We start from the raw sequence: 26,822 nt of genomic DNA, 5'->3' as shown, positions 1-26,822 counted from the left end.
GCCAAGCAATTAATAACGTCAAGTGCTAATGGAATCTCAAAGAATTGAACTAGATGACGACAATAGCGGTAGTGACGATTTTTTAAGTGACTGATACTTTATTGTTATTATAATTAATATTTTGTATATTCATAATGATACTATCTGTTTATGTACATGTTTCAAGAATTGATCCGCGAATAAGACTGAAAACACACTTACATCCCGCTCGTTAGTTTAGGTAAAATTAGTTAAATTCCTAGGACGGTCCTGGAATGGTTACGGGTAAGGGTCTGCTCGGCAGTGTTCTATAAGAGGCTGCGGTTTTGGAGTAATAAACAGTAGGCAAAGTTAATCAGTTGGTCAGTTGTAAAAGCACTATATTTCTGGTCGAGGTATACCATCAACACTGAAACACCCAATATATAATTTGGTAATATTCTACCATCAATACGTACAACAAATGGTGATAAATCAGGAATGAGGCCATCAATCAATAAAGTATTGCCAACTTGGGACGTTAGAATTCGATCTACTTCTCAAAATCTTAATATATTATATTTACATTGTGTAACTCGTATGACAAACAATGTTTGAAATATTATAAACTATTCAAAGCAACTTTTAATATTTATTTTAAAAATTGAATATGTTTCAAAACAGTTAAAGCAACGTTCGACACTTTTCTTCCATTTTCGTCACAAAACTCAGCACTTTCTTCCCTGACGGGTCTAAGAACAAAGGCACAGACGCCGTGGCCCTCGCGTTCGACTTCGAACGCAATACGGCCAAACTTTGGTTAACTTTCAAATAAAGCGTTCCGCCTTCACGTACGCCCCCAATTTGGCCGTCTAATGAAGCTGCATAACACGCTTTGAGTTGTAATCAAGCTGGATATTCAACAGGCAACACCAACACAATACGAAATTGGGTATATGCAGCATGACTAAGCGACTGTGGACGTTGCTGTAAAGAATTTCATTGGTCGACAACTAAAGGCGACCTTTTAATAACAATAAACACGTCCAAACAACGAAACATACTAAACAAACGCGGTCTTGCGCGCAGTTGACAGTTACTAGAGTTGTAATTAAACTTGGTTAATAGTAAACGTTGCCAGGGGAAGTGCTTTAGCAAAGAGAAACTACATAATGCAATTACAAGGAATGATTCGGCATATTTAGCGCAGCGAATACGCCAAATGGCACTTCCTCTATGTTTATATTATCCCAAAATACCGCTTAGGAATGTTCTGGGAAAGGTGACGTAATTGTACTAGGAATTATTACTGATATTCGTGTTACGCGTATTATAATTTTGATTAATTGTCCTCCAAATTCTGACAATCTGGAACGTTGAATCAACATTTATGTCAATCGATGATTGATATATATGGATTTTCAAAATGCATTTGATCAAATAGATCATTATATTTTATTATCCAAGCTTCACAATGTTGGAATATCGTTGTCGTTGTTCAATACCAGGGGTTTAGCTCCCTAGTAGTTCATCCCACGACAGGGGTATGGTCTTCTCATAGATATAAGAAAGTGACCAATTGCTATTGAATGGGATTATCCAAGGGTGGTCATTAACATACAATGCAACAAGATTATTACCTAAAGTTCCGGAATTCAAATTCAGGTTAAATTGTGGTCCGTAATAGAAAATAATTTTAGACCTTCCTGTGTTTAATATTCTTTGGTTTGGTATACTACTTAATTTAAGTTTATTAGTAATCATTCTTATTTCGTGTGTAATACAGCGTGAGTTGAATCGTGTCCGAATTATGCAAAATATATGCGAGTCTAGTGTATCTCAGGAGATGCTCCCGCCCAAATTTAGAAAACACTATTCTATTGAGACTAGGGAAGTTATAAACAATGTTTATTTGACCCTCATTGAACGTGGTGCGATTAAGCAAGCATCTTTAGAAGAAACGGCCACATTGACGAAAATTCCAACATGAACTGTATGGACAATTGTAAATAATCCCATTTCAGCGAGGAAAAAAAGAAGCGGTGCTGACATTTCCTCGAGTGTCGATGAAAGTGATCAAGATATAATACGGCGTAAAATTTACCAGTTAATACGACGAACAAAGCGTGCCTATATTACATATCTTAATTAAGAGGCATGAAAAAGATGAAACCGGTGTTAAATGTGGCAGAACTACCTTATGGAAGTGTATTCAACGCATGGGTTTTAGATTTAAAAAACTTGACAAAAGCCAAGTTATAATGGAATCTTTTAGAATGCGGAAATGGCGACTGGAATATCTAGAAAAAAATAGGATTTACAGAGAACAACAAAGGAAAATTATTTACTTAGATGAATCCTGGTTCGACACTTATGATACCCCGGAAAAGGGTTGGGTTGACTCAACTGATAAGTGTAAAACAAACGTGCCATCAAAAAGAAGTATTTTGCATGCTATCTCTAAAGATGGTTGGATTCCAAATGGACTTTCTCTGTTTTCGAAAAATATTAAAGATTCTTCTCCGGAGTATCATGACGGCACTACCGCTGATTTATTTGAAAGTTGGTTTAAAAACAAACTAGTTCCAAACATTCCTCCTAATAGCGTCATTGTAATGGACAATGCAAGTTATCACACTAGACAGTTGACTTAAACGCCTTCCTCATGTGACACAAAAGCAACAATCCAAAAGTACATGTATTATAACGACATTTATTTTTACGAAGATTATACCAAAAAGCAGTTAATTGAGGTTCTACAAAGCTTGAACCTACAAAAGGAATACGTCTGTGATAATTATGCAAGAAATCTAGGGCATACAGTTTTAAGCCTTCCACCTTACCACTGTATATTTAATTCCATTGAACATGTGCCTTGCCTTGGGTTCTTCAGAGCTTGACTGAAACAGTTTCAGTCAAGCTCGGAAGAAGCCAACATGATGATAGGCGAAAAGTCGCAATTTCGACTCAGCAAAAACCGACGCAGGAGGAATCCAGAAGTTTGGTAAAAAGTATTACAGTACCCTGTATAAGTTTCTTTGAAAAATATTTATCTGTATTTATGTGACGTCCCTTAATCTAATGCGAATATAATCTATAGTCATAAAAAAGACTTGTTGTTGTTTACAAATCGAAGAACTATGTAGAAGGCACAAAAATGCAAAAAGTAAAATGCTGTTAATCGACAGGCACACAAGACAAGAATGATTATTTTTCAACTTACCTGTGACATAAATAGAGTACAAGTACTTACCCTTACTGTTTGAACTATCCAGTGAAAACAGCCTCGCAGGGTCAAAGCTCTAGAATCAGGTACATAAATACACATTCAAATACATCCGTAATACATAAGAACATACTATAATTTTGATTAAATTAAAACGCTTCTACTTATTCGAAAATACTTCGTAGCATAAATGCTTAATCAAATTTAAAACGGTTCATTTACGTTGCAAATAAATATTTCAAGTTTCTTCAAATACTCTTTACGGTTCATCTAAGGCAACACCTGCGCCATGCAGAATATAAATCTGTCAAAGCGATAAATGCACTATATCTTTGGCCGTATCATAATTCCTTAAACTCTGAGTGGCTGAAGTGGTTTTTAACCAAAGTAAAATTTTACGTGTCCAGAATTGAAGTCAGATTGAGGACTACATGTCATCTTTCTATGCCTAGGACATATGCATGGACATATGTGATATTAATGCGGATGCGGATACACTTCGTCAGATTGTTGCCTGTTTTTTCATTCATGCGCAGAGCTTATAACTGCCTAGAGTACGAGTGCGAGCAATTAGCTTCCTTGTATTTTGTATTGTATTTTCATTATTTTTCTATTATTTATATATTTTCTGTAATTGGGTGTAAACTCATAAAAAAAAAAAACAAGTATTCTTGTTTGTTAAACTTTGAGGAGGAAATCATATTCATAATCGAGACACCCGTCATTCTTTGGGATATTACGTTCCTAGACACACTTCGGTAGGTTTCCAGAGATCTTTTAGCTATAACGCATATTTAATGAAACACCTTATGCTATAACGTCGCTCCCCACAATACATGGAAGAGCGCAATTTGCCAATGTCGCCCCTCTCGTATTACAACGTATATTGTAATATTTTGATTTTTAATAAAGACAGTTTATTATTATTATTTTTAAAGGTTTTGAAGAAGCTGACTCAAATATATCATGTTATTTCGAATTCGGTTAGTGTTAAGACTTGACACTAACCCGTCTTTTGTATCCTAAAAAAATAATTTACGAAAATTAGTTCGTCGAGATGAACTGTCGTTTGACATATAAAAGTGATGACTAATGATGTTAGAGAGCCACTACATTAGAGGAGATTTTTAACGAAGTTAAGAAGGTATTCACTAATTTAATAAATCCCCAACAGTGGTATTCTCGGAAATGATAACAACCTCAGAATAGCTGGAAAACATTCCACAAGTTTTCCTAATGTAAACAAAGTGAAACAACTCTTAGGTTTAGTATTAATTAAACCATCACCAATAATTAAAATATAATGCCGTAGTGCTTAGGACGATGCAAAAAGCAATTGGTGATATCGAAAAAAAATTCATTGATTCAAAACTTATACTAATGATGGTAGGAAGTGTATTTGTGTGTAATTAAGAATTTTGATAAAGTATTAGCGTTACTATGAAAAACAAATGAAAAATGACATGGAACTTACACACTGTAAAAATATCTAATGAAAGTTTTGCAAAATCAATATATGACGAGAGTATCTATTTTAATAACCAAGGAGTATCGGACGAATAATGAAGATGAACGTTGCTTTTAAACCCCATCATTGAACTCCTCTTTCAAAGGCCTATCTTAATCAGCATTAATCCAAAGGGTATTCCATTTGAAACGAAATAGTTGGTAGTTGCCAAGGCTAAAGTAGTGTTTAGTTTTTGATCTTTTCAACGCTTAACCTTTACTAATTTTGTGTTTGCAACAGTTATTAACATACAGGGCGTCCAAAATAATTTCGTATTTAGTTTGCGAAGAGACCTGATTACACAAAATTAAGGATACACAATAACGCGTTTTACCACAAACCGTACTCGACGCGCGTTTCGCCAACCAAGTTGGCATCTTCAGGGAACGCGTTATTGTGTGTTAGTGCAGTGCCGAAGGTTCCAGTCAAGAGTTTGAAAATTAAGGATTTTATGGACAAACCCACAAGTCAAGGTCTCGATACATTTTTTTAATGTTACACGGGCCTTATCAACTTAAGCGCACACAGACACAAATTGGATGACGCCTGTATCTGTGAAACGCTAATTATTAAAAAAAAAACCGCGGACGTCAATATCCTGGCAACTAATTTTAATTTTAATTTTACAAATAATATTAGTTCTGTCCTCGATTTAATGTGCCCTATGAAAACAATTACAATCAGGGATACGCAGATAAAAATTGATTACAGTTGACATTAAGGAACTAATGGAAAAGAGAGGTAAACTTTATCGCAAAGCGGTTTACCACAAAACAGTGGACAGTTGGAATGAATTTAAAAGAGTTAGAAATCAAATTGTAAGACAAATAAAAATCGAAAAGGATAATTATTTTCAGGGGGTAATATATCAAAACAAGAATAACTCTTCTGCGTAAAAACTTAAAAGTTCTTCTCCCTGAAAAGAATACAATGGTAACTGCTGAAATATTGTTTCGAGTATTACCTGATTACATCTGTGATAAAGTAAAATATTAACAGCGTGCATAGTTACTATACGAGAAACCCCAATAATTTTATTTTAGTAGATAGGTATTGCTCCAACTAAATGACAAATTTTATTCTGTATAAGGGTCTCTTCGAATATAATAAACTGCCAAACACCTTGAAAAATTTTGATAATTTCAATAACTTTAAAACCATGTTGAGAGAGTATGTGATGTCTAGATTTTAAGTATAAATCACTGTTTCATCTTAATTTTGCCTATATGTTGATTTCTGGTTATAGTTGTTTGATGATTTTGTTTGTTCATGCATTTTGTAAACAATTGATTTTGTATGTAGCATCCCAAGCTAGTAAAGAAATATTATTATTATTATTATTATTATTATTATTATTATTATTATTATAAATTACTATCATTTACACAAAGTAAAAAGAACGAGAAGAATAAAATTGACGATTGTAAATAAACCAATTCCCAATAAACACCCTGTATATCGTTCAAGGATCCACAATAGCTTCATAACAACAAGCGAAATTTTATAATAAATATCAATGAAAATTGTGGTATGCGTATACCTACATTGACCTTCGGCTTCAAGACGGTTGAAGCGATTAAAAATCTGGAATATTTCTCCCGTGACGTTCACCATCCATGTCCCTGATTGGCCGTTAATAATGCCTATGCGACTGCCGTAACTTGAAACGTGTACGGCCTCTGACAGGTGGCTGAAAATTAATCGCGCCATTTAGCATCAAAGTCAATCCCAAATTCGAGGCACAAAATATTTTTATAAACACGGACTTGATTTTTTAAAATGGCCACCGCCGTGTGACGAGACAGCCGTCATTCGAGTTCCGGCTAAAATAAAAACAAAACCGGAACTTTCTGGTGAAGAATCAACTTTATGAAAAGTTTGCTCGGGTAACATACGAAATAACAAAAGAAACGAAAACTAAAACGTTGAATTGCAAACACCAAAGCGGATTTTTTTTTAACTGCGATGGCAACAACGTCCAAAACCGTTACCGTTCCCTATACAGGGAGTTTTCGAGTTGGATGTTAAGGAGTGCTTGGATCATTTTAAGAAAAACACTTGAATGCATGTAGCAAAATTTCTTAATATGAAATATACAAGTAGTACATACATTTTGTTTGTTACTTCCTGTGAGAGTAAATAGTCGAATAGAGCTCGCCAAGGTCATCAATATATTTTATAAACTGATATATTTTATTAAAGTGCCTTATGCCTTGAGTCTGTTTAATAAAAATTTTTTAAAGGCTTCGTATCAAATTTCTGCTTGACCGAAACTTATTTTATAACTGTTTTAAAATGATTTTATTGGGGGTGCAGGATACAATAATAAAAATAAAATTGTATTTTTTGTAAGAGGTTTGTAACAAGATTTTTATAGAAGATTGGCCTTGAAAACAATTTACATATTGTGACATTTTTGCGTTCAAGGTCACTTTAATAAAAGTATTTTACTATTATATTTAATGACGCTTGTAATAAAATTTTTGAAACAGCTAATAAAATAAAAAGCGCTTCTAAATAGCAATATCTATTAACACTGATCTATATTTTTATGCTAATTCAGAATTCTAGCTATCAACGAATTTTAATATATTGTTTAAATATTTAATATATTTTTTATATTATACATATTACAGTTATATTAAAAAGTGTTATACAGTATTTATTTTTTTCACACAAAAACAGCAAATTAAAAAAAATATTATTCAGTCATAAACGGGTATTTTTCTCTTCTCTTAATCTTTTGTGCTTTTTTCGAAGATAACTTTGCACAGCTTTCAAAGGACCTATATAAACTATAAGAAATTTGTCGCTGATTTTTATAAGAGGGATACGCTATCAAAATATTTACTTTGGTGTTGAATCAACTTGTATAATTTGTTTCTTAAAAAAGCACGCATACCCGGATGCTATAGATGGAAATAATACCACTTAGTGAAATAATCTTAGGATTCTAAGGCATGTGGTTGTAAAATGGTGCTTAAATAAATTTTAATTTATGTAGAGAAACGTTCAACCCAATTTGGCGTAGACAAACAAAAATCTTATAAATGATGATTTCGTTCAATCTTTGGTTTCACCATAATTGGAAGCTAGCTTTTCACTTAGTTCATTCAATCCTAGTGAAGAAGCAAATGTCAAAGATCCACAAAATGATTTTATGGGCAGTATTGGTTCTATTTATACCTTACCTTACGTACTAGTTACAATTAGACCAGTAAAATACATTTCTTCCATGTTTAATAACATTACTTGAAATTGTATAATAGATGATATTCAACAGATCAGGTATTTTTGACTTCCGATAGGACAAGAATACGAACCAAATTTGGTGAAAATATCCCAAAACGCATAAAAGTTATATGTAATGAGCTGGAAGTCTATATCTAGATATCCCAGAATTCCCAGATGTTTATACCTGTACCCCTTGAAAATAGGTACGTTTCATAGTCTCATATTGAAAATCATATTATTCTATCATTTTAGTTTTTGGTAAATTTTTATTTTCTTAATATTTTCATTTTTCCTTCACTTTAAGAGGAATCTTTAATCTTTAATATTTAATTTTACTAAATATATCTTCAAATCAATGGAAATGCTATGATACAAAATGCTACCAAAACTATTCATGTGAAACACTAATAGAATGTACACTGGCTTGGTAATTATTGTCAAATAAAAAAGTGTAAAGCTCTAAGCAATAAGAACTACTTCTATTATTGACATATTGTTTACACACGTTCTAATTAAAATAAAAAATATACATATTGTGAAGAAGAGTAAAATTTTTTTGAGGCACACACAATTTATAATAAATTTTTAATCACATCGCAAAAATATCTATAAATTTCCATAAACAGCCATCTGATTCAACCACCCCTTAATCGAATATTGCATTCGAGTCGTTCGAATTGGCGACGTCAAGCTCATCGCAAATGCGCGTAAAGTCGGAACAGCAACAGCAATAATTCCAAAATTATCTTGTCTTATTATTAAGGGCTTCGAAATCAGTGCCGGCGTATATAGAGATACTAATTACACCGAAACTGCATTTAATTAACCCCCACTTTCAACAGTTTCGTGTTTCCGATTACAGCCACGGCCAACCATAATCGAATAATTTTCATGGGAATATGATAAACGCAGGAGGGTTGATCCTGCATTACCCTCGATTCAGCCATGTCGCGAGATGTTTATACGTGTCATGTACACGGCATTACAAGCCTATTCAAATTGTAATTAGTACACATTCAAGTTTATTGTTGTTTGTGCATTACGCTTAGAAATTCTAATAATCAGGCCTACGCAACTTTGCATGCGTTGTCGTTTTTGAAATGAGCGTCGACGTGGTACAAAATGGGGTCACGCGCGAAACAATTAAAGCGTTGATTTCGAAACACGCGTAAAAATTATCAAATTCGAGAGATCTAAACTGCTGGGCCACTAGAAATGCATGAAGAAAAATTGCGGACCAATTTCAGCAAGACCAAGAAATATATTTTGGGAATTTCTAAACTGTCGCTGTTTCTGCAAAGGTTATCTAGGCTTATATAAGCCCATAACTATTAACCAATTTAGTAATAGTTTAGCATTTGAGTTTATTAACAAAGTGTAGTCTTTACAAACTAATGCAAAATATTTTTAAAAAAAGTTGTAACGATCACTTTCTTAAAAATGGAAAATATAGTGTCTGGCTCGCGATCCAGCATAATAAAATTTATAAAATTAAAAAAAAGATACTGCAACAAACCCAGTAATAGCCAATACATGCATATACACCAAAACCAAATATACATACCAATTTTCCTTATTTTAAATAGAACAGTTGTTTTTATTCAATTTTTGAATTGCTCTTAGAATTATACATTATAAATTCAACCGTTTTGCAGACATGACAAAAATGATTTATTAAATAAACTAGAATTTAACCCAAAAGAAAAATATCTAGGGGATTTAGATCTGGATTTGGGACCATTTGAATCAGGTATTCTTCTTGAAACCATATGCGGTTATCAAGCAATCCTATTTCGCCATTTCTGATGTTCGGATATAATAATTCCCTTTATTTGTCCAACAAAAAAAAAACAATTTCATAAATACCAAAATGCGACCCTTTATAATCATGTTAATCTGATAGCCAATAGTCAATAGTAGCAATAAACTTCCTAAGAAATACAAAAACAAAAAACCAAAAAAAAGATGGAAAATCGAAAAAAATTGGATATTTAATGTGTAAATAAAAAAATTGGAACAAACCAAACCCAAAGCTAAGCAAAATGGGTGTAATATTTTTACCATTGAAAATGCTATCGATAAAGAAAGAAGCTATAATATGAAAAAAATATATAAAATTAAAATATCTTCTTGAGAATAATATTTTGATTTTAAAGAATTTTTCAAAATTATCACGTTCCTTTAATTCAGTTGATGTTTCCTGAAGAAGAAAATTTACAGGCCGAATAAAAAAAGACCTTAGCCCCCAACATGTAATTTTTTATTAATATTTTTTCAAAACAAAAATTTTGTATTTAGCTGTTTTTGAATTCACCGCTACGAATGCCATTACTACCGACATCATTTGTATAATTCAAACAGCTAGTACAGAGTTTCAAAATTATTACTGTAGCCAAATTTTATCATATAAATGTACATTCAAGCCAGGCCGTTGTAGCAATGGAATTATGTATGCGTGATTTTTATTCCTATGTATCACTTACTATATCATTTGTTGAGTCCGATACGCATCGAACGTGCCATCTAATATTAACAAAACTTCCAAATCGGCGATAAGAGACTTTCCCGATAGATACTCGGTGGCGTCATAGGAATTTGCCACAATACCTAAAAATTGAAAACAAAATGCCGCTGTGGTTTTCCGGAAAAAAGAACGACCTTACTACTGATATTTCGAAATTGTTCAGCGTAAAGCGGGGACAATTTTCTGATATAGTCTTCCGTAAGAGACATCTCGTAAGTACCTCTAATGGCGTGCAGTAACTGGGTGGCGCCAAATATCTAGAAACAATTTTAATTTTAATGAAGTGAAAGCAGACAGTGATTAAACAATGCAAATGATGTTTTCTGTTGTTTACATTTAAATACCTAGGCATTTATTTTAATTAACATTTAGACTTACTTGTTGTGTCAAGTTAAAGTTGTCTAATATATAATTCAAACTTGCGGATCTGGTGGTAACTTTGTAGCCGAACTGATATGGAATGCCGCGATCTGAATAGTACATGTCTAGCACTTGCGAAAGTCTTGTACTGTCGAGGATGTTTAGCAAATATTGCACCCTTTTTCCCAAAATTGCACCTAAAATTATTTATTCATAGCTGTTTTTCAAACTGATCTCTTTTCAGTAACACCTCACAATAGTTAATTTTAATCTCGTACCAAAAGCAAGAGGAATTTTGGAAAAATAAGAAATAAAGATTTAATAAAACAAGAAACGAAAAGAATAAAAAATATCAAAGAATTGGATCTGAATAATGAATGGAATATAAATACAGGTTCGAAATTCAAATTGACATTACGTCGGATTTGATCAATTGCAAATATGTGGACAGACTGTACAATGTTGACAAAGTCGTTTCACTAAGAGTCGTGCACTTTAAAAAATCAAAATTTAAAGAACAATATCCGCTAGCACAATACGACAAATAGGAAAAAGTTCTAAATAACTTTCTGGTGTTATTTCCCTTGACCTTTGGAGCTTCTGCATAATTTATAAATGGAGTCGAGAAAGTTTTTAATTTTTATTTTCTTTCTCGCCTTAAAACCCATTACACAACTATAAATTATTAAGACGTTATTCGCCCAATGAAGTCTGTGAAGTTTTCGTCTGTCACGATTAGAAATCGATATGGTATCAGTGAAATCGATGCAGCACAGATAAACGCAGTAAACAAGATGACGGTTTGAACTGGACGGGAACAAGAGGACACGAAATGGAATCACTCACAATCATAACATAATATTGGACGAGAGTAAGCACCATCAGAAGAGCACTTCTTCCAACTCAGAAACGCGTAGGAGATGTAGATGTTTAAAGAAGAAAAAATACCACAACAACATGGATCAATATTCTACGTAATTACAGAAAGCAAAAATACCCCATTTCTTATAAGGAAATATTGTTACTGATCTATTGCTACATTTACTGAAAAAATAAATGAAGAAGTGAGGATATATAAATTAAAATATCACCTGGTTTTTGAATATTTGTCCGAAAACCAAAAAAGAAAGAAAGACGGCAAAAAGAGAAGAAAATAGCTTTTATTAGTGCCTTTATTTTGTTTTTATTAACATACACAGAGTGATTCACCTTGAGTAACTAATTCAAAGTTCTGGGGAACAGAGAACTTTCGCAAATTTAGTCTACGGCCGTAGTAGGTCATTATCGGTTTGGCCAATGCGGCGTTGTCAAATCTACCCGAATCCCATGGAACATTAGAAATTTCGAATGAAACATTTCACACTTTCACATTACAATTTCGAATAAGACACCAAATTATGAGTAAAATTTTTCCTTGAAATGCGTATTTCATTGAATGAAGACCTTTATTATTATTATTATTATTATAAATACTAATACAGTCTAATAAAAGAAATAGCGATTGCAATGAAATTGTTCAAGCCAATAAATAGCATTTAGTGTAACTTCAAATTTTCAAAAATGTAAAAAACTTCGTTAGTAGTATTAGTGCTGAAAATTGCTATAAACTTCAGTTATTAATTCACTTTCGTTGATGAAATAAAAAAATCATAAAAAATAGTTGAAACGCTGGGGAAATAATAATAAAGCAAATGAAATTTGAAAATATTTCTTTTCATCACCATTTGTGAGTAGCAAAACCAAGTGATCGAAGCGTCAAAATATACAAATTTTATGTGCGCTTTTGTTGTCACAAATTTCTGGTGTGCAAATGCATATTAAAATATGTTAATTAAGTTATGGCGACATCAAGACCATACAAAGTCTGGATATGGGTAACTTGAGGTGACAGAAGAATACCTGGGTGTCATCTGCAAACAAAACTGTAGCGACTTATTGAACCGGAAACAAGCAAAAATGATCCATATGTCATTGCTACCACTTTTAGGTGCGAATTTCAAAACTGACAAACAGAATTCCTGGGTCGATTTACGACATCTAGTAATTAAGTAAGCAATTGCTCTGACTGGCTTTTACCATGATTTAGATAAGGTAAGAGGCAGTATAAATCACATATACCAGATAGACACTCCGAACATTTTTTAATGGATATAGGAACTTCTCAAGGGTGCGTTTTGGGCCCGCTAATATTGACAATATTTAACGACCTGTCAGATTTTGTAGAAAGTGCAAAGTTATTTGTTAATTATAATGGCACGGCAGCAATAATATCAGATGGTAATTCTGAAAATGTAAAACTTAAAATTTTACAGTATTTTAATGAAATATCTACATATTGCCTTTAATTTTGAGGTACATTCTCTTGAAATGTCGGATTTGGCTAATTTACTGGGCATTAATTTAAACTGGACAGAGAAAATCGATAGTCTCTGCAACAGACACAAAAAGAGTGCGTTTCTAATAGAGCAGGAATTCTCTGGGCATAAGTGAACTGAAGAACGTATACAAAAGTGTACTGCATCGCATAATTAGTGATAATATAGTTTTATGGTGTGGATCTAGAGAGGTTGAGAGAGTTTTTGTGATTCAGAAGCGAATAGTAAGTACCTGTCCCTTCAGTTATTATATTAAAATTAAAAATTAAATTAGCATCCTCGTGAGTTTTACAAGAAATCTCCCTTTAATTTAGGTAGTTACTTATCTAACTTACTACCAAATAAATTAAAACTATGTGCATTAACAAATGGTTTAACTAAAATTTGAAGAAACTATTTTTTAGCGATCCATTCTACACACTTCAAGAGTTTGAGCCTATTATGAAGATTGATCAATAAAAAGTCAATGATGTTTTAATCCTTTTGTGTTTTTTAACTCTGTAATTTTGTAAATTTGTACTTTTCCATATTTTTTGTTTGACTTGTATTTGTTTTATTAATAGTTTTTGTATGTATGCTTGTCCATGTTATTTTATACACTTCCTTTTAGTCAAAGTGATTTTGCATTATTTTGTTTTTTGATTTAATAATAATAATAATCATCATCATATTAATTTCAAATTGTATTAGTATATTACAAAATACAAAAACAAAACGAAAATAGCGTCTAATACCGAGAGTGTTTTGATTCTGTAATTTTGTAAATTTGTACTTTTCCATATTTTTTATTTGACTTTAATGTTTTTCTTGTCTTTGTTTTATTAATAGTTTTTATATGTATGCTTGTCCATGTTATTTTATACAATTCCTTTTAGTCAAAGTGATTTTGCATAATTTTGTTTTTTGATTTAACAACAATAATAATAAGAATCATCATCTTTATTTCAAATTGTTAGTATATTACAAAATACAAAAACACCGAATAGTGTCCAATACCTAGAGATACTCTACAATTAACCATAACATACAAAAATTCTTTCATTATTTTCTCAAAATAGTTTTTTATTAAATAGGATTCTAACTCTGCCAGAATCAAACTATTTATTTCTTTTAAACTGTTCAGGCAATTTATTATAAAATCTTCTACACATACAGTATGGACTCTTCTCAGTCTCATCTATGTATTGGGTAATTTACATTTCTCGTTCTAGTGTTGTACGTATGGGATGATACATGCAGTTCGAAATATTCCCGGTTTTTAAAAAAGAAAATGAATGACTCATAAATATAGACAACGTATACTGACATTAAACCTTGGATCTTAAAAATTTATCGACAACTATCTCCACACTTCATCTTTTTAATTAGCCTCATAACTCTCTTCTGAACTATAAATAATCTTTGTACTGCGCTGTGACCTCCCCAAAAAATAATGCCATAAATAAACTGGACAGAAAATTGGAAAAATATAAAATTTTTGTTGTATTGTAGTGCATGTACCTTCTAACTACTCTAATTCCATAACAAACAGAATTTAACCGTTTTATTAAACTATCAATATGCCCATCCCAGTACAATCCATCAATAAATCCATCTATATTTACATCAAAAAACTTTACACTATCTACTATATATGATAATATGCTTATCACATTCCAAATAGGGTGGTTCATACAACTTGTTGTTTTGTTCGAAACAAAATAGCGTGTGACTTTTTCAATAGAATTGATATTACTTTTATTTAAATTAGGCGACTTACCTTTATAGCTAGATTTTAGACTTTTTTGTATTATTATCTACTAGGTTATTGACGATGCAGTTACGTGCCGACATCCGTATATTATAAAAATATGTTATTACATATCTAAATGACGTCGTCGATACGATATATTTTAGTTAATTAAAGACAATAAATACATTGAGTATCGAGTATTGATATATTATATTATCATAAATATTAGTAACTTGGAATATTTGTCAGTTTTAGCATTAAAAACTGAACATTTTTTTTCCTATGATAAATATAAAGTTTTTTTTTTTTAATATTCGGCAAAAATAGTTTTTGCCGCGCAAATCAATTGGTTTTGCTACACATACAAAAGCTCGTTACGGCCTTACCATCGATTCCACCTAAAATTTCGGCCCGAGTAAGATCTTCATTCGTAGATTTTAAATAAAACGCTCTAGGCAACAATGTATCGTTCCAAAACCCTTCCGCGTCAATAAGAAAGTTCTTCGCGGCTTGATTCAGAACAACCTCGCCTAAATCGCCTGCCATTGTTGTAAAAAGGACATTATCCACGTTGTTGCCGGCTGCCTCGTTGTCCATTACCATATATGCATTGTAAGCGGTTTGCAAACCTTTGTGTTCGCTGATGGCAGCGTAAACACGTTGAAAAGTTACTTCGTTTTGCTGAAGACCGGACGCAATTCCCGATATCAAATGGGAAGCTGACACGGTGCCCCATTTAGTTTTAATATTCCCAAGTTTTAACGGGCAATTGCTCAAGCGAACTTTGGAAGAACCATCTGATGCCCTAAACGAGAAAGTGACAGCAAAGCAACTACATTAATTTTAGTATTAGGTGACATAATTACAACGGAGAAACGTGCGCGCCTGTTTTATTCAACTATAGTAAAGTTTTTGACACCCTGGATTATTGGGTACTAGTTGGTTGACTTGCCATTTCTATTAAATAGCATAAAATTAAGGCTCAAAAGAGATAACTGAGTGTATGACACTCATTTAAAATCAGAATTTATACAAGATATTTAAGAATATTAGGAAAAAAAAATTAGATTCTAGATTTAAAATTTTGAATATTCTGGTTCTGGTAAACCTTTTATTTTTTTGTTTATTTTAAATTTATCAAAAACGAGTTGAGATATAAATACATAAATAAGACATAAATTTACCTTAAAAATTGTGCCTTGGACTGTTTCACTCTTATGTACAGTTTTTAAACCAAAAATTCATGTATAGTGTTTTAAATTTCAACAGAATAAATCACCTTCTGGGAGTTTCCTATAATTTTCACTAAAACTTATTATTGTTCCGATAAAGGAAATGATTATAAATAATAAATAATAAATACTATTTAAGCAGACATGATCTGGCCTTCAGAAAGTGACAATAATGTTTGTCAAGCCAGTGGCGTGCAGTTTTTTCGCTAAATATATGATAAATTGGATAAATTCCAAAATAATCCATGTTTATATAAACTTTATTAATATTATATATTAATGAACTCTACCTTTAAATTGTGTTCACGACATTGTGTTACACCTGGTATAATTTTAACTATCATTGTCCCTTTCTCAATTTGAATTTTTCATTCGGTAAAATAAAATTTAGAACTTAGAACAGCATCAAAAATTAAGTTGAAATTAAAAACGATATATACGACCTGTATAAAATATACGGTTAAAGTAACAGTGACGTGGATTTTAAATTTTTTGAGTTATTGACAACTTAAATATACCTAATATTTAAACTAAAGTTTTAGTGGTGTCATATTTTGGAAATAAAACATGAATTAATAAAAGAGCTCTAGATAGGTATTAAGCAAAAATAATTAAAAGAAAGCATTAATAAAATACATAAATGCTGTCATATATTATTGTTAGAAATGCCAGAAGCCAGAATATTTTAGCTCCATAGAGAAGATTTAAAAACCGAAGTGACCAAAGTAAAAAAAAACTAAGTCTGCTTCGCAATACCGACTTAAGTACGTTAACAAATGAATAAGTCTACCAGGTAAAATAGGAGTATTCCAATTGAAATCCCTCAACTCAACTCAATACACTTTTCTAAATGTTGATCTACAGATTTTCTTGCACTAAGAACGTAAACGTATTATATGTTTATATACAGGGTAAGTAGAAACTAACGAAACGCTTAAAAACCTCCAAAACTCCAAAATCTGGAACGATAAAACATGCAGAATTCAAAAACGCTAACGGCAGTGTTGTCAGATTAACCACTGTTAATAAAAAAATCTTAACATCTCAGAATTAGGAAGGTTTTTGTAAACTTTAGAAGCGTATCAGTAAAAGGTTACCAAAATTATAAATATTACCGCGATTGCAGTTAGCATTTTTGAATTTTGAATGTTCGAAAACCTCAGGCATATAATTTTCGCGGTGTTGTTGTAGCCCTTTAAACTAGAGTTAGGTTAGAGTGGGTAACTTTTTTAGCATAACGAGTTCTGATACTGATAAGTTATACTTTTATAATATTGGGAAACTGTTCCTTTCATGTCATTTTGTATACAACACAACACAGGTCGGCAATTTTTAAACATTTGAAAGTTGATTTCAATCTGAACGGAATGAAATGAAAATCTCGGTTGATTTAAACATTATTTTTATTAGTACAAGAACAAAAGCCGAATTAAAAAATCTAAATAAAATGACAAAGTCTCAAACGATAGTTAAGTAGTCCATATAGTGGATTTTCTTGTATATTCCACAGCCGAGTTGTCCATATTTAATGACCAATAGTAATCTGCCATCATTGTAAGGTTCCATCGACCTTGATATCTGCGTTTCACCTCTTTTATATCTTGGTGGAACCTCTCACCTTGCTTCTCACTCAGGGCACCAAGATTTTTTAGAAAGTGCTCCAGATGTAAGTGTAAAAAGTGCAGTTTTATACTAATATTGCATCCCATTTCCCTAAATTTCTCTAACATGTTTTCTAGAATGTCTTTGAAATTGGAATATTTGTTGTTTCCTAGAAAACCTTTTATAACATTACTAAATGAAACCCATGCAGATTCGGTAATGGTATTCCCAAACTCTTGATCTTCCATTAATCGCCTTCCTTTATTTTGCTTCTGAGAGAGTGTAGGTAGTTAAAATAGGCTCCATCTTTATTTAAATCTTTAAGGTACTGCCTCATCAGTCCTAATGTAATATGCAACGGTAGTAAGAGAATTTCGTTCTGTTTCTACTGTCCCATTCATACAAAAAACAATGGTAGCTCGTATATCCTGATTGCTAATCTATTAGATATCCCACAATTTTTAAGTCTCCACAAATCATCGAACTATAGCCATGGATTTTATGAAGCAGTAGTTCCAGATTTTCGTAACATTCTTCGATTTGCCCAGAATGAGCAAGAGCTACAGAAGCACGACCATTTCCGTTGCGCAAAAGGCTTCTCTTGAATGAGTTAATAAAAGGAAATAGGTAAACCTAGGTCTCTCACAAAGTCATTAAATTCTGATTGTGATAATAACTGTGATTGCTGAGAAACACTCCATATGTCACCAACATTACTAAGGATAACTTCAGCTATTTCAGGTTCAAAAAAACTTGGGGTATATTTTTCTAAATCGGGTGGATTCTGAGGTATTGAGGTCTCTGGGGAATGTTTTTCAAATTTTTAGTATTATATCCACGAACACTGCACATACAAAAATAGTTATCACATCACAGGTATTCCAAAAGACAGAGATCATTATACCAATGTCTCAAACTTTCATATATGTTACAAACAGTACGTGAACACCAATAGTATTGTTTTTTAAACAGGGGAGTAATTTTACGTCTAATTGTCACAAAAGAAATTTAACTGCAAAATGTTCACTAAACTCACGAAACAACTGCGTACAACAAACGCAATTACACGATAAATAGGTTTTCATCAAGCAATTTGAATTCTTAGAATCTATGTATTTTTTAAAACAACAAATTTGACATCTAAAAATTAATTTAGTTAATAAATACACTGTTTTTCTACAACTTAGTTCCGATAACACCAACTAACCAACTCTTAAAAAGCCGTTTTCCGTTGCCAAAATAACCGTTGTTGAGATTTTATTCATAATCTACATCTCAAAATATTAAAATCTGTAAATATGCGAAAACCAACTCATGGAAATTATGTGTTGAATAATTGAAAACAAAAAAATACAACACGACAGATAAAAATACAGATTTTCAACAGTAATTTCATTTACAAAAGTCTTTCTAAAGGCATAATCGTGTAATTTAAACTCTGCGGAGCAAACATAAAATTTTTAACGACTTCTTCGCGCGGCTGCGGTACATACATTACCCCCTCCATAAATAGACATTTTTAAATCACAAAAAATCTTTCTGAAAGATGATGCAGTTATGAAATTCCCGCCACTTACCTTATCTGTTTTCTTCTATTTATTTTCATTTAGATTATAGTTAGAAATCTATTTGTTTTCTTTTTACAACGGGCTAAGTATATGACGAGAATAGAATAACGAAAAATCTTACATGGACATAAAGGAATTATCGTTACAAGTGTCGCTCTCATCCCCCCTTTCAAAACGATCGATTGTATTGGAAGTAAACTTATGGAGGAAACATAATTCATCTAATGGAAGGACTTCTAAAGGGAACTCGGAGACTCTTCCGTTAGTTAGGTAATCGATTACAACTTTGTACTTGAAAAATTTGTTCAGGGTCGCTCTGTAAGGAACGGCGAAATTATCGTCTACATTGAGATTCGGGTTGCGTTGAATACCGTCGAATACGATCCTGGAAAAAAGAAAAATTCGCGACTATAGTCAATACGAAGTGAAGCATATGAGCAGAAAGGGCGAATATAGCCCAAATTTTCTATATGGGCCTTTAAATTAATTATTTGTATTATGATTATAAAATGTTTAGGAGGCAATGGTAAGCATTTTCGAAATTCATAGTAAAACTTCGTATTGAACCATAATTAATGAAATTATTTGGTTGATTATCAACCACCGGTGTCACCAGTGTAATCGCACTGCGTTTTACGAGGGTCATTTAAGAAGTTTGCGAATAAAACAATGATACGAGGTTAGCGCCAAAATTTGCCGGCCTGACATAGATGCAGCCCCAGTATCGCGATAAAACTTTGTCTTCTTTTAAATATATATCTTAGTAGGCTGCGAAAAAAAATGAAGTCTTGATTCAAATAAGTTTTTATTGACAGCATTTTAAACAAGACGTGTCCAAAAAAATGTCGCAAATAACGCAAATTGAGTATAGAACAGTTATAAAGTTTTTGACAAAAGAAGGGTTAGCACCTAAAATTATTAAAGGCTGTATGGTGTGTACGACCAAAGTTCTCCTTCGTATTCTGTAATGAAATAATCGGCAAAACGTTTTCGAATGAGGCAGGAGTCCCTTGAAGATGATTCAAGAACTGGTCGACCAGTGGAGGTCATAACGGAAGATATTGTTGCATTTGTGGAAGAGGTGATATTGAGTGCTCGACGTTTAAAGGTCAAGGAAATCTCAGAAATTACTAAGCTTTCTGATACAAGTGTTCGTCGAATCCTGCATGGTCATTTATGTATGCATAAGCTTAGTGCAAGATGGGTTCCTAAAAACCTTTGGGCTATTCAAAAACAACGCCGTGTCGAGTGTGCGCAGACTTTTTGGAACTCCGTGGGTCGGAACCGAAGCCTGTGAAACTATTGTGACGGGAGATGAAACTATGGTTCTCTATTATGAAGCACTTCCAAGAAAATTCAGAGTCTGCCAGTCAACAAAAAAGGTGATGGCCACGATATTTTGGGATTGTAAAGGAATTCTTTTGATAGATTTTGAAGAAACTAATACCACTGTCAATGGTAAATATTACGCAACATTATTACATAAATCGACTGCAGACGTGTAAAACGTCGAGGAAAACTGACCAGAGACGTGCGCCTTTAATACGATAATGTATGTAAATGTAAAGTGTGGGTTCCAACAGATAGATCATCCTCCCTATAGTCCAGATATAGCTCCAGCGACTATTATTTGTTTGGATATTTAAAAAAGGACTTACGTGGACGGCAGACTAACGACAAAGTTGAGTTAAAAGAGGCTGTTTTAGCTCATTTTGCAGACAGACCAAAAGAATATATTTTTAAAGGGATTTAGTTGTTAATAAAGAGATGTAATAAGTGTGATGAAGTTAAGGGGGATTATATTGAAAAATAATAAAAAAATGTTACTCTACTTTGTTTCTTTCATATTCAGGCTGGGAGATTTTGGCGCTGCCCTCGTATAAGACTTTTTTTCTCAATGTATTTTTCTATGTACTTTTTTTGTAATTCATACACTTCTGCCAGCGATACTCCCTGTCCTCAAGTAATGATGCGTAGTACGCTCGTGTAATGGTATTTTATTTTTGAGATTAATCGATTAAAATTAGTTTTTGCTTTGCCCCCTTCTCAGACCACTGTTTTAACTATATTGTTGTTTATGGTATATCCAAGTTTCATCTACAGTAATTAATCGGCGCTAAAACTCGAATTTATTGCACCTAAACTGCCCTAACATAGCGTTGGAAACATTCATGTGGGTCAAAATTTCCAGCATAATTCATGTAGCATATTCTATATATCTCTTACTTTCTATAAGCAAAAGAATAAAAAACGGGAATTTAATTTTGAAAAGAAAAGGTAAAAAAAATTAAACTCAGAGAATGGATATGGATATGGATATGGAGATAAAACAAGAACTCAAGCACAAGTTTGTAATTTGTTTAACTCAAGAAACCCATAATAATACAGGATCTCTTAACTTTTTGACTATATGCTAATCGGTTTAAAGACCCTTCCAGAATATTACTCAGGATATTTTCATTAATTTGCCTTGTTTTGTATCGAATTCTAAATTATATTGTTAGGCATAAAATTTATCACCTTTATGGAGCATAAATCTGACTAAGGTCAATTTACTAGTGGTCACACGTATTCCAGATAAATTAATATTTTTTTAACGTGTTACAATGAAGTTATTACGCAAAATGCAACTACAAATTTTCCTTTGTCCAATATAGAATTTTGAGGATTTCATAATGAAAAATGAAAATGAAAAAGGTCTCAGAAAATTTTATCTGTTTGGACGATTTATTGATTGTTAAAACTTGAAAATTTCATACAAATACAAAAAATACCATTTGAACACCTTTTGCAAATATTTCTGAAAACGTCTTACAAAAACTATTATTGTCAAGATAAATATCAAAATGCGCACGACACTGCTTTCTAAGACATTAACTTCAATGCAGTATAAAATAAAATCAAAATCGATTACGGTCTTACCGATGCAACACTGAATTGGCGAATATTCTGGTGTTGATAGTGTATCTTTCATCCAACTCGATTTTTCTAAGTAGTTCTATTAATACGGGGATAGTAAAAGGTGGACTCGAGCCTGCTGTATAGTTTCTTCTATAACAGGGCTGTAGACCGTCAGGTATCGACGAAGAAGTTTCACATTCGACTTTGTGATCTGCTGAAATGTACAACGCTGCATTGATTATTTACCAAAATTTTAATAATACGACCGTAGACTATTCTACCAACTGTTTGGCGCTATACGTAACCACATATATAAATGGTGTCCCAAAAAGCTTTATTTTTATACGAATTGCACCACGAGACATGTTAAATGTGAATCCATATTCCGATTAATATACATTTGGTTCCTGTCTTGATGGAACACTGGACATACTATATATTATACTGACTGTGGTACTTTATCAAAATGAATTTTATTATTTTACCAAATGCCAATAAAAACTACCCCACGGCCATTTTCTTATTAAAATACTATTTGCCGGAAACATAATTGAAAAAAATTAATAATCAAAATAAAATAATTAAGTATTCGAATATCTAAATAAAACATGGAAATGGGCATATAGATATAAGTAATCCGTTATAAAAAAATCCAAATTATTGTCTGTGAAACCAATTTAAATTAGAAATGTAATACAATATAGATAAGTTGATCATCCAATTATTCGTAATTTTCGTTTGTCGAAATACAAGGATTAACCTGGTTAATTTTAAGTTATAAAGGTAGTTTTAGAATATTATCTGACAGACGAAATACTTGGAAAAAATATCCAAGGATTAACCTGGTTAATTTTAAGTTATAAAGGTATTTTTAGAATATTATCTGACAGACAATATATGGGCATATTTTACAAAATACAAGGTAACGAACAAAAGAATTCAGTTTTGGCAAATTTAAAAATTTTTAGTTATGTTCCAGACTTTCATAATTTTTTGAAATGCACTTTGCATTACCAATACAAATTAATAACAATATTTAATTTTTCCACAAACCCGCCTAAAAAATTTACCAATAATATACAATGCCAGAAATTAAAAAAAAAGTTGGAAAATACTTTTGCAAAAACAAAAAAGACTCTCTAATTTTAGAATTATTCAGAGCTACAAAAGTGAAAATTAAAATTTCTATGTAATAACTTATTAACAGTATTTATTGTCATGATATATAATGATATTAATAGAATTATGTAATATATACTGTTTTTTATTGGGTTCCAGGATGTGCACTAATTCAAGAATGAAACAATAAAAAAACACGGAATATATTTTAACATCGACATAAACAATGCACATGTTTGACATTGTTTCGGCTTTTACAGCTTTGATTTGTTTATTTATTAAACAATTGTAATCCTCTTCTAATTTTGTACGGAGAAGTTAAAATCTGAACGGATTAAAACTTCGATATAATATAAAAAAATATCCATCAAACCAACCACCCTGAATTACACCCTAAACCTAGTTATTGAATATGCTTGGTGTTAATTTACAGACGTATAAAATCGAATGTTACTAAAAAAACTAAGAGAAAAACTCTTTTGGGAACGCATAAGATTTTTTGAGAAAACATTGAAAATTTACTTAATAAGTAAATAATTTTACTTGGACTGTATTAAAGCTGATATGATTTGACCTTATAAAAAGCATTTTCAGGCCGGTAATGCGGTATAATCGAACGTTCGGTACATCAGTCAATCTCAAAGAAAAAACTCGCATAGGAAAATATGTATCTTTTATTTTATTCAATTTTAAACTAACATGTAAATAAAAAACCCAACAATCGCACTTACCCCAAAGAATGGACACCAGAAAAACAACCATGTGAGTTTTTAGCTCCATTTTAGTTAACAATTTTCACCCATCGATAAAAATAAAACGTTTTCACCCATCCCAAACAATGTGTGACTAATACCGCTTTATCTAATCGAGACGACTATGTTATCTAAGAAACTTCGTATCAGTATAGCGTATCCGATTGCGCTAATTGGAATTCTGAAAATTATTAACGCTTGTGTATTTGTGTGTAAAGACGGCTGGGGTTAGTTAATTAAATTAAATTGGTTAAAACAAATTGTTGGTTTAGCCAGAGTGGGGTTATTTCACGCCGATATTTATTGCCGCTACCTTTGGTGCGAATGTCATCAGTTTAATTAAAACGTTTCTCATAATTAAGTGGCCGAATTTCGCTAATAAATGTAAATAACGGACTTCAATTTGAGCAAATTGCGAAGGGCTTTTGTATTTCGAAAATTAGGACGACCGTACGGGAATATAATGTCATTCATCATCTGCTAATTTATCATCTGCTAAAAAAATAAAGAATCGCTTTTATCGATGTATAGATTCTTAATTGGCTACGATTTTTTTATGTTCCAGAATTTTAATAAAAGACATTGGCGACTTTTAATACACAATTCTCAATATACTTATTGTCTTCAAAAACGTCATCTAGATATACAATAATATATTGTTTTAAATATACGGAGAGCAGCAACTAGCTGCATCGTCAAAACGTACGACAAAAAGAACTGTATTATATAAAAAAATGGACAGTTTTAAAAATAGCTATAAAAGTAATCAATAAGAAAGTGACCCAATTAAAATAAAAGTAAGATGAGTGAAAATAGTATAAGTAAACCAAGTTATAACCAAAACAAATCAATTCTAAAATGAAAAAAACAAAATAATACAAAGTCACTTTGACAAAAAGGAAGTGTATATAATAACGTGAACAAACATACATACAAAAAATATTAACAAAAAAAGGTTAAAAAATCAATGACTTTCTATTTATCAATCTTCATAAAAACTTCAAATTAAGTGTGTAGGATGTATCGCTAAAAAGTAATTTCTTCGAATTTAACTTAAAACTATTTGTTGATGCACACTGTTTTAATTCATTTGAAAGTAAGTTGTATGAGTGAAGATCGCCTAGTTTAGGTAAAGGCATGTAAATTTAATATAAAAACTGAAGCAACAGTCCAAATTCTATGTCCAAAAGATTCCTCTACATGATTGTCTGCACAAACACTCTCTCAACCTCTCTAGCTCCATACTATAAAACTATATTATAACTAATTATACTCTCCTTAGGTTATTTACGCTAGAGCGTTCCTTAACTGCTTCATTAGACACGCACTCTTTTCACAGACTGTCGCTATACTTTATCCAGTCTTATTCTTATCAATTTTAAGGCCCAGAAAATTTGCAAAATCCGACGTTTCAAGGAAATGTCCCTCAAACTAACACACAAAACCGTTTGGACTGCTGTACCTATTATATACCTCAACCACATTAGGTCTTTATTTTATTAATTTATTAGCTTTACAATATGTAGATATTTCATTAAAACACTAATTATTAGCTGGACTAAAACGATCCCTTGAGGAGTTCCTATATCTATTAAAAAATCTTCACAATTTTTACATAAACAGATCTGTCTATCTGTCAAGAAAGATTGCTAAGTGTGATTTATACCAGCCCTTATCCAATTTTATTGTTACAAATTTAGGATCTACGATATCGAAGGCACTCTTCTCATTTTGAGAATTTGATCCTATTGAAACTCTACAAAATATTCGTCTCTAAACAGTGCGTGCTTTAAACGGACTATGACATTGTGCTAAACCAGTGAATTTTTAATTAAATATCGCACACGTAAAGCGAAAAAAGGTATTTAAAGACTAGCCTTTCTGAGGTGGTAAAGCCAATTCAGCAAATTCAGTTAATTTTGACTTTATACGATTACGAATATCAAGTACTTTTTGTATAAGATTTGGGAGTTACGAAAGGTTCTGGCTAAAAGTTTATCCAAGAAAAAAAGAACTCCGGAATGTCAAGATTTGAGAAATACCATTGAAAGTCTTGAACGTTAATGAGTACGAAATGTCTTTGAATTAATTTAAAAGTCAAAGTTAGGTAGTTTTTAAAGAAATTATATTTCCACATTGAATGATATAGAAATCGCAAAACCCAGTAAATATTTTATTTATATTTTGGAAAGAAGTTTTGGCATTCTGTAACTAACCGCCCCTATAGTAGCATGCTGCTGATCAGATTGATGATATTTGCCTATGGCAACCTCTGCAGGAATAACCTCCCGTAAAGTTCAATAGGTTATAAGTCTGGAGAAATTACGGGCAACGAATGAAAGGTTACATTAGTTTTTCGGAGGAAATTTTATAGTATGTGGTCTGGCATGGTCATGCTGAAAATTGGATCTTATAGCTGCTCAAGGTAGGGATAGCCTAGTCCAAACCACAACGAGTCTAGTAGGCACAGTCTCAAGTTCTAATTCTTCGTCATAATAATAATGGGTTAAAATTTCTATGTCGCACAGGGGTTCTTTTGATTACTATTTGTACTTAACTCCAAATTGGCATCTTGACCAACTTTGAGGTCGTCACTTGGTCGTTTGTTAGATTTTAAATAAAATAATTAGGAATAAGCTATATTAAAATTGAAGCGTATAAAAGAAAAACTATGTAGCAATGTTCCGTACACATAATAAAAATAAATAATAAATGGATTTTATTTAAATAAA

At 32.0% G+C, this 26,822-nt stretch overlaps 1 protein-coding gene across 2 annotated transcripts in view; it reads right to left on the bottom strand.

Moving 5' to 3' along the window:
* The window catches only part of LOC132708683 (uncharacterized), a 45,101-nt gene extending 20,928 nt beyond the window's left edge, over nucleotides 1-24,173 (bottom strand). The window contains exons 1-8 of one of the 2 annotated variants that reach the window (XM_060681174.1): nucleotides 24,070-24,173; nucleotides 22,241-22,433; nucleotides 19,440-19,703; nucleotides 15,303-15,721; nucleotides 10,828-11,006; nucleotides 10,589-10,706; nucleotides 10,409-10,532; nucleotides 6,236-6,381 (exon numbers count right to left, since the gene is read on the bottom strand). In XM_060681174.1, coding sequence (XP_060537157.1) covers nucleotides 6,236-6,381; nucleotides 10,409-10,532; nucleotides 10,589-10,706; nucleotides 10,828-11,006; nucleotides 15,303-15,721; nucleotides 19,440-19,703; nucleotides 22,241-22,433; nucleotides 24,070-24,118 — 1,492 coding nt within the window. In that variant the 5' untranslated portion in view covers nucleotides 24,119-24,173. The remainder of the gene's footprint in view (nucleotides 1-6,235; nucleotides 6,382-10,408; nucleotides 10,533-10,588; nucleotides 10,707-10,827; nucleotides 11,007-15,302; nucleotides 15,722-19,439; nucleotides 19,704-22,240; nucleotides 22,434-24,069) is intronic. The other variant, XM_060681176.1, reaches the window with a different exon arrangement.
* Between the last annotated feature and the right edge of the window lie 2,649 nt (nucleotides 24,174-26,822).

Source organism: Cylas formicarius, unplaced genomic scaffold, assembly GCF_029955315.1.
Source record: "Cylas formicarius isolate icCylForm1 unplaced genomic scaffold, icCylForm1.1 PGA_scaffold_12__32_contigs__length_19106922, whole genome shotgun sequence".
In the NCBI taxonomy this organism is placed as follows: Eukaryota; Metazoa; Arthropoda; class Insecta; order Coleoptera; family Brentidae; genus Cylas; species Cylas formicarius.
The sequence above is the reverse complement of the archived record's forward strand: the minus strand, read 5'-3'. Positions and strand labels throughout refer to the sequence as shown.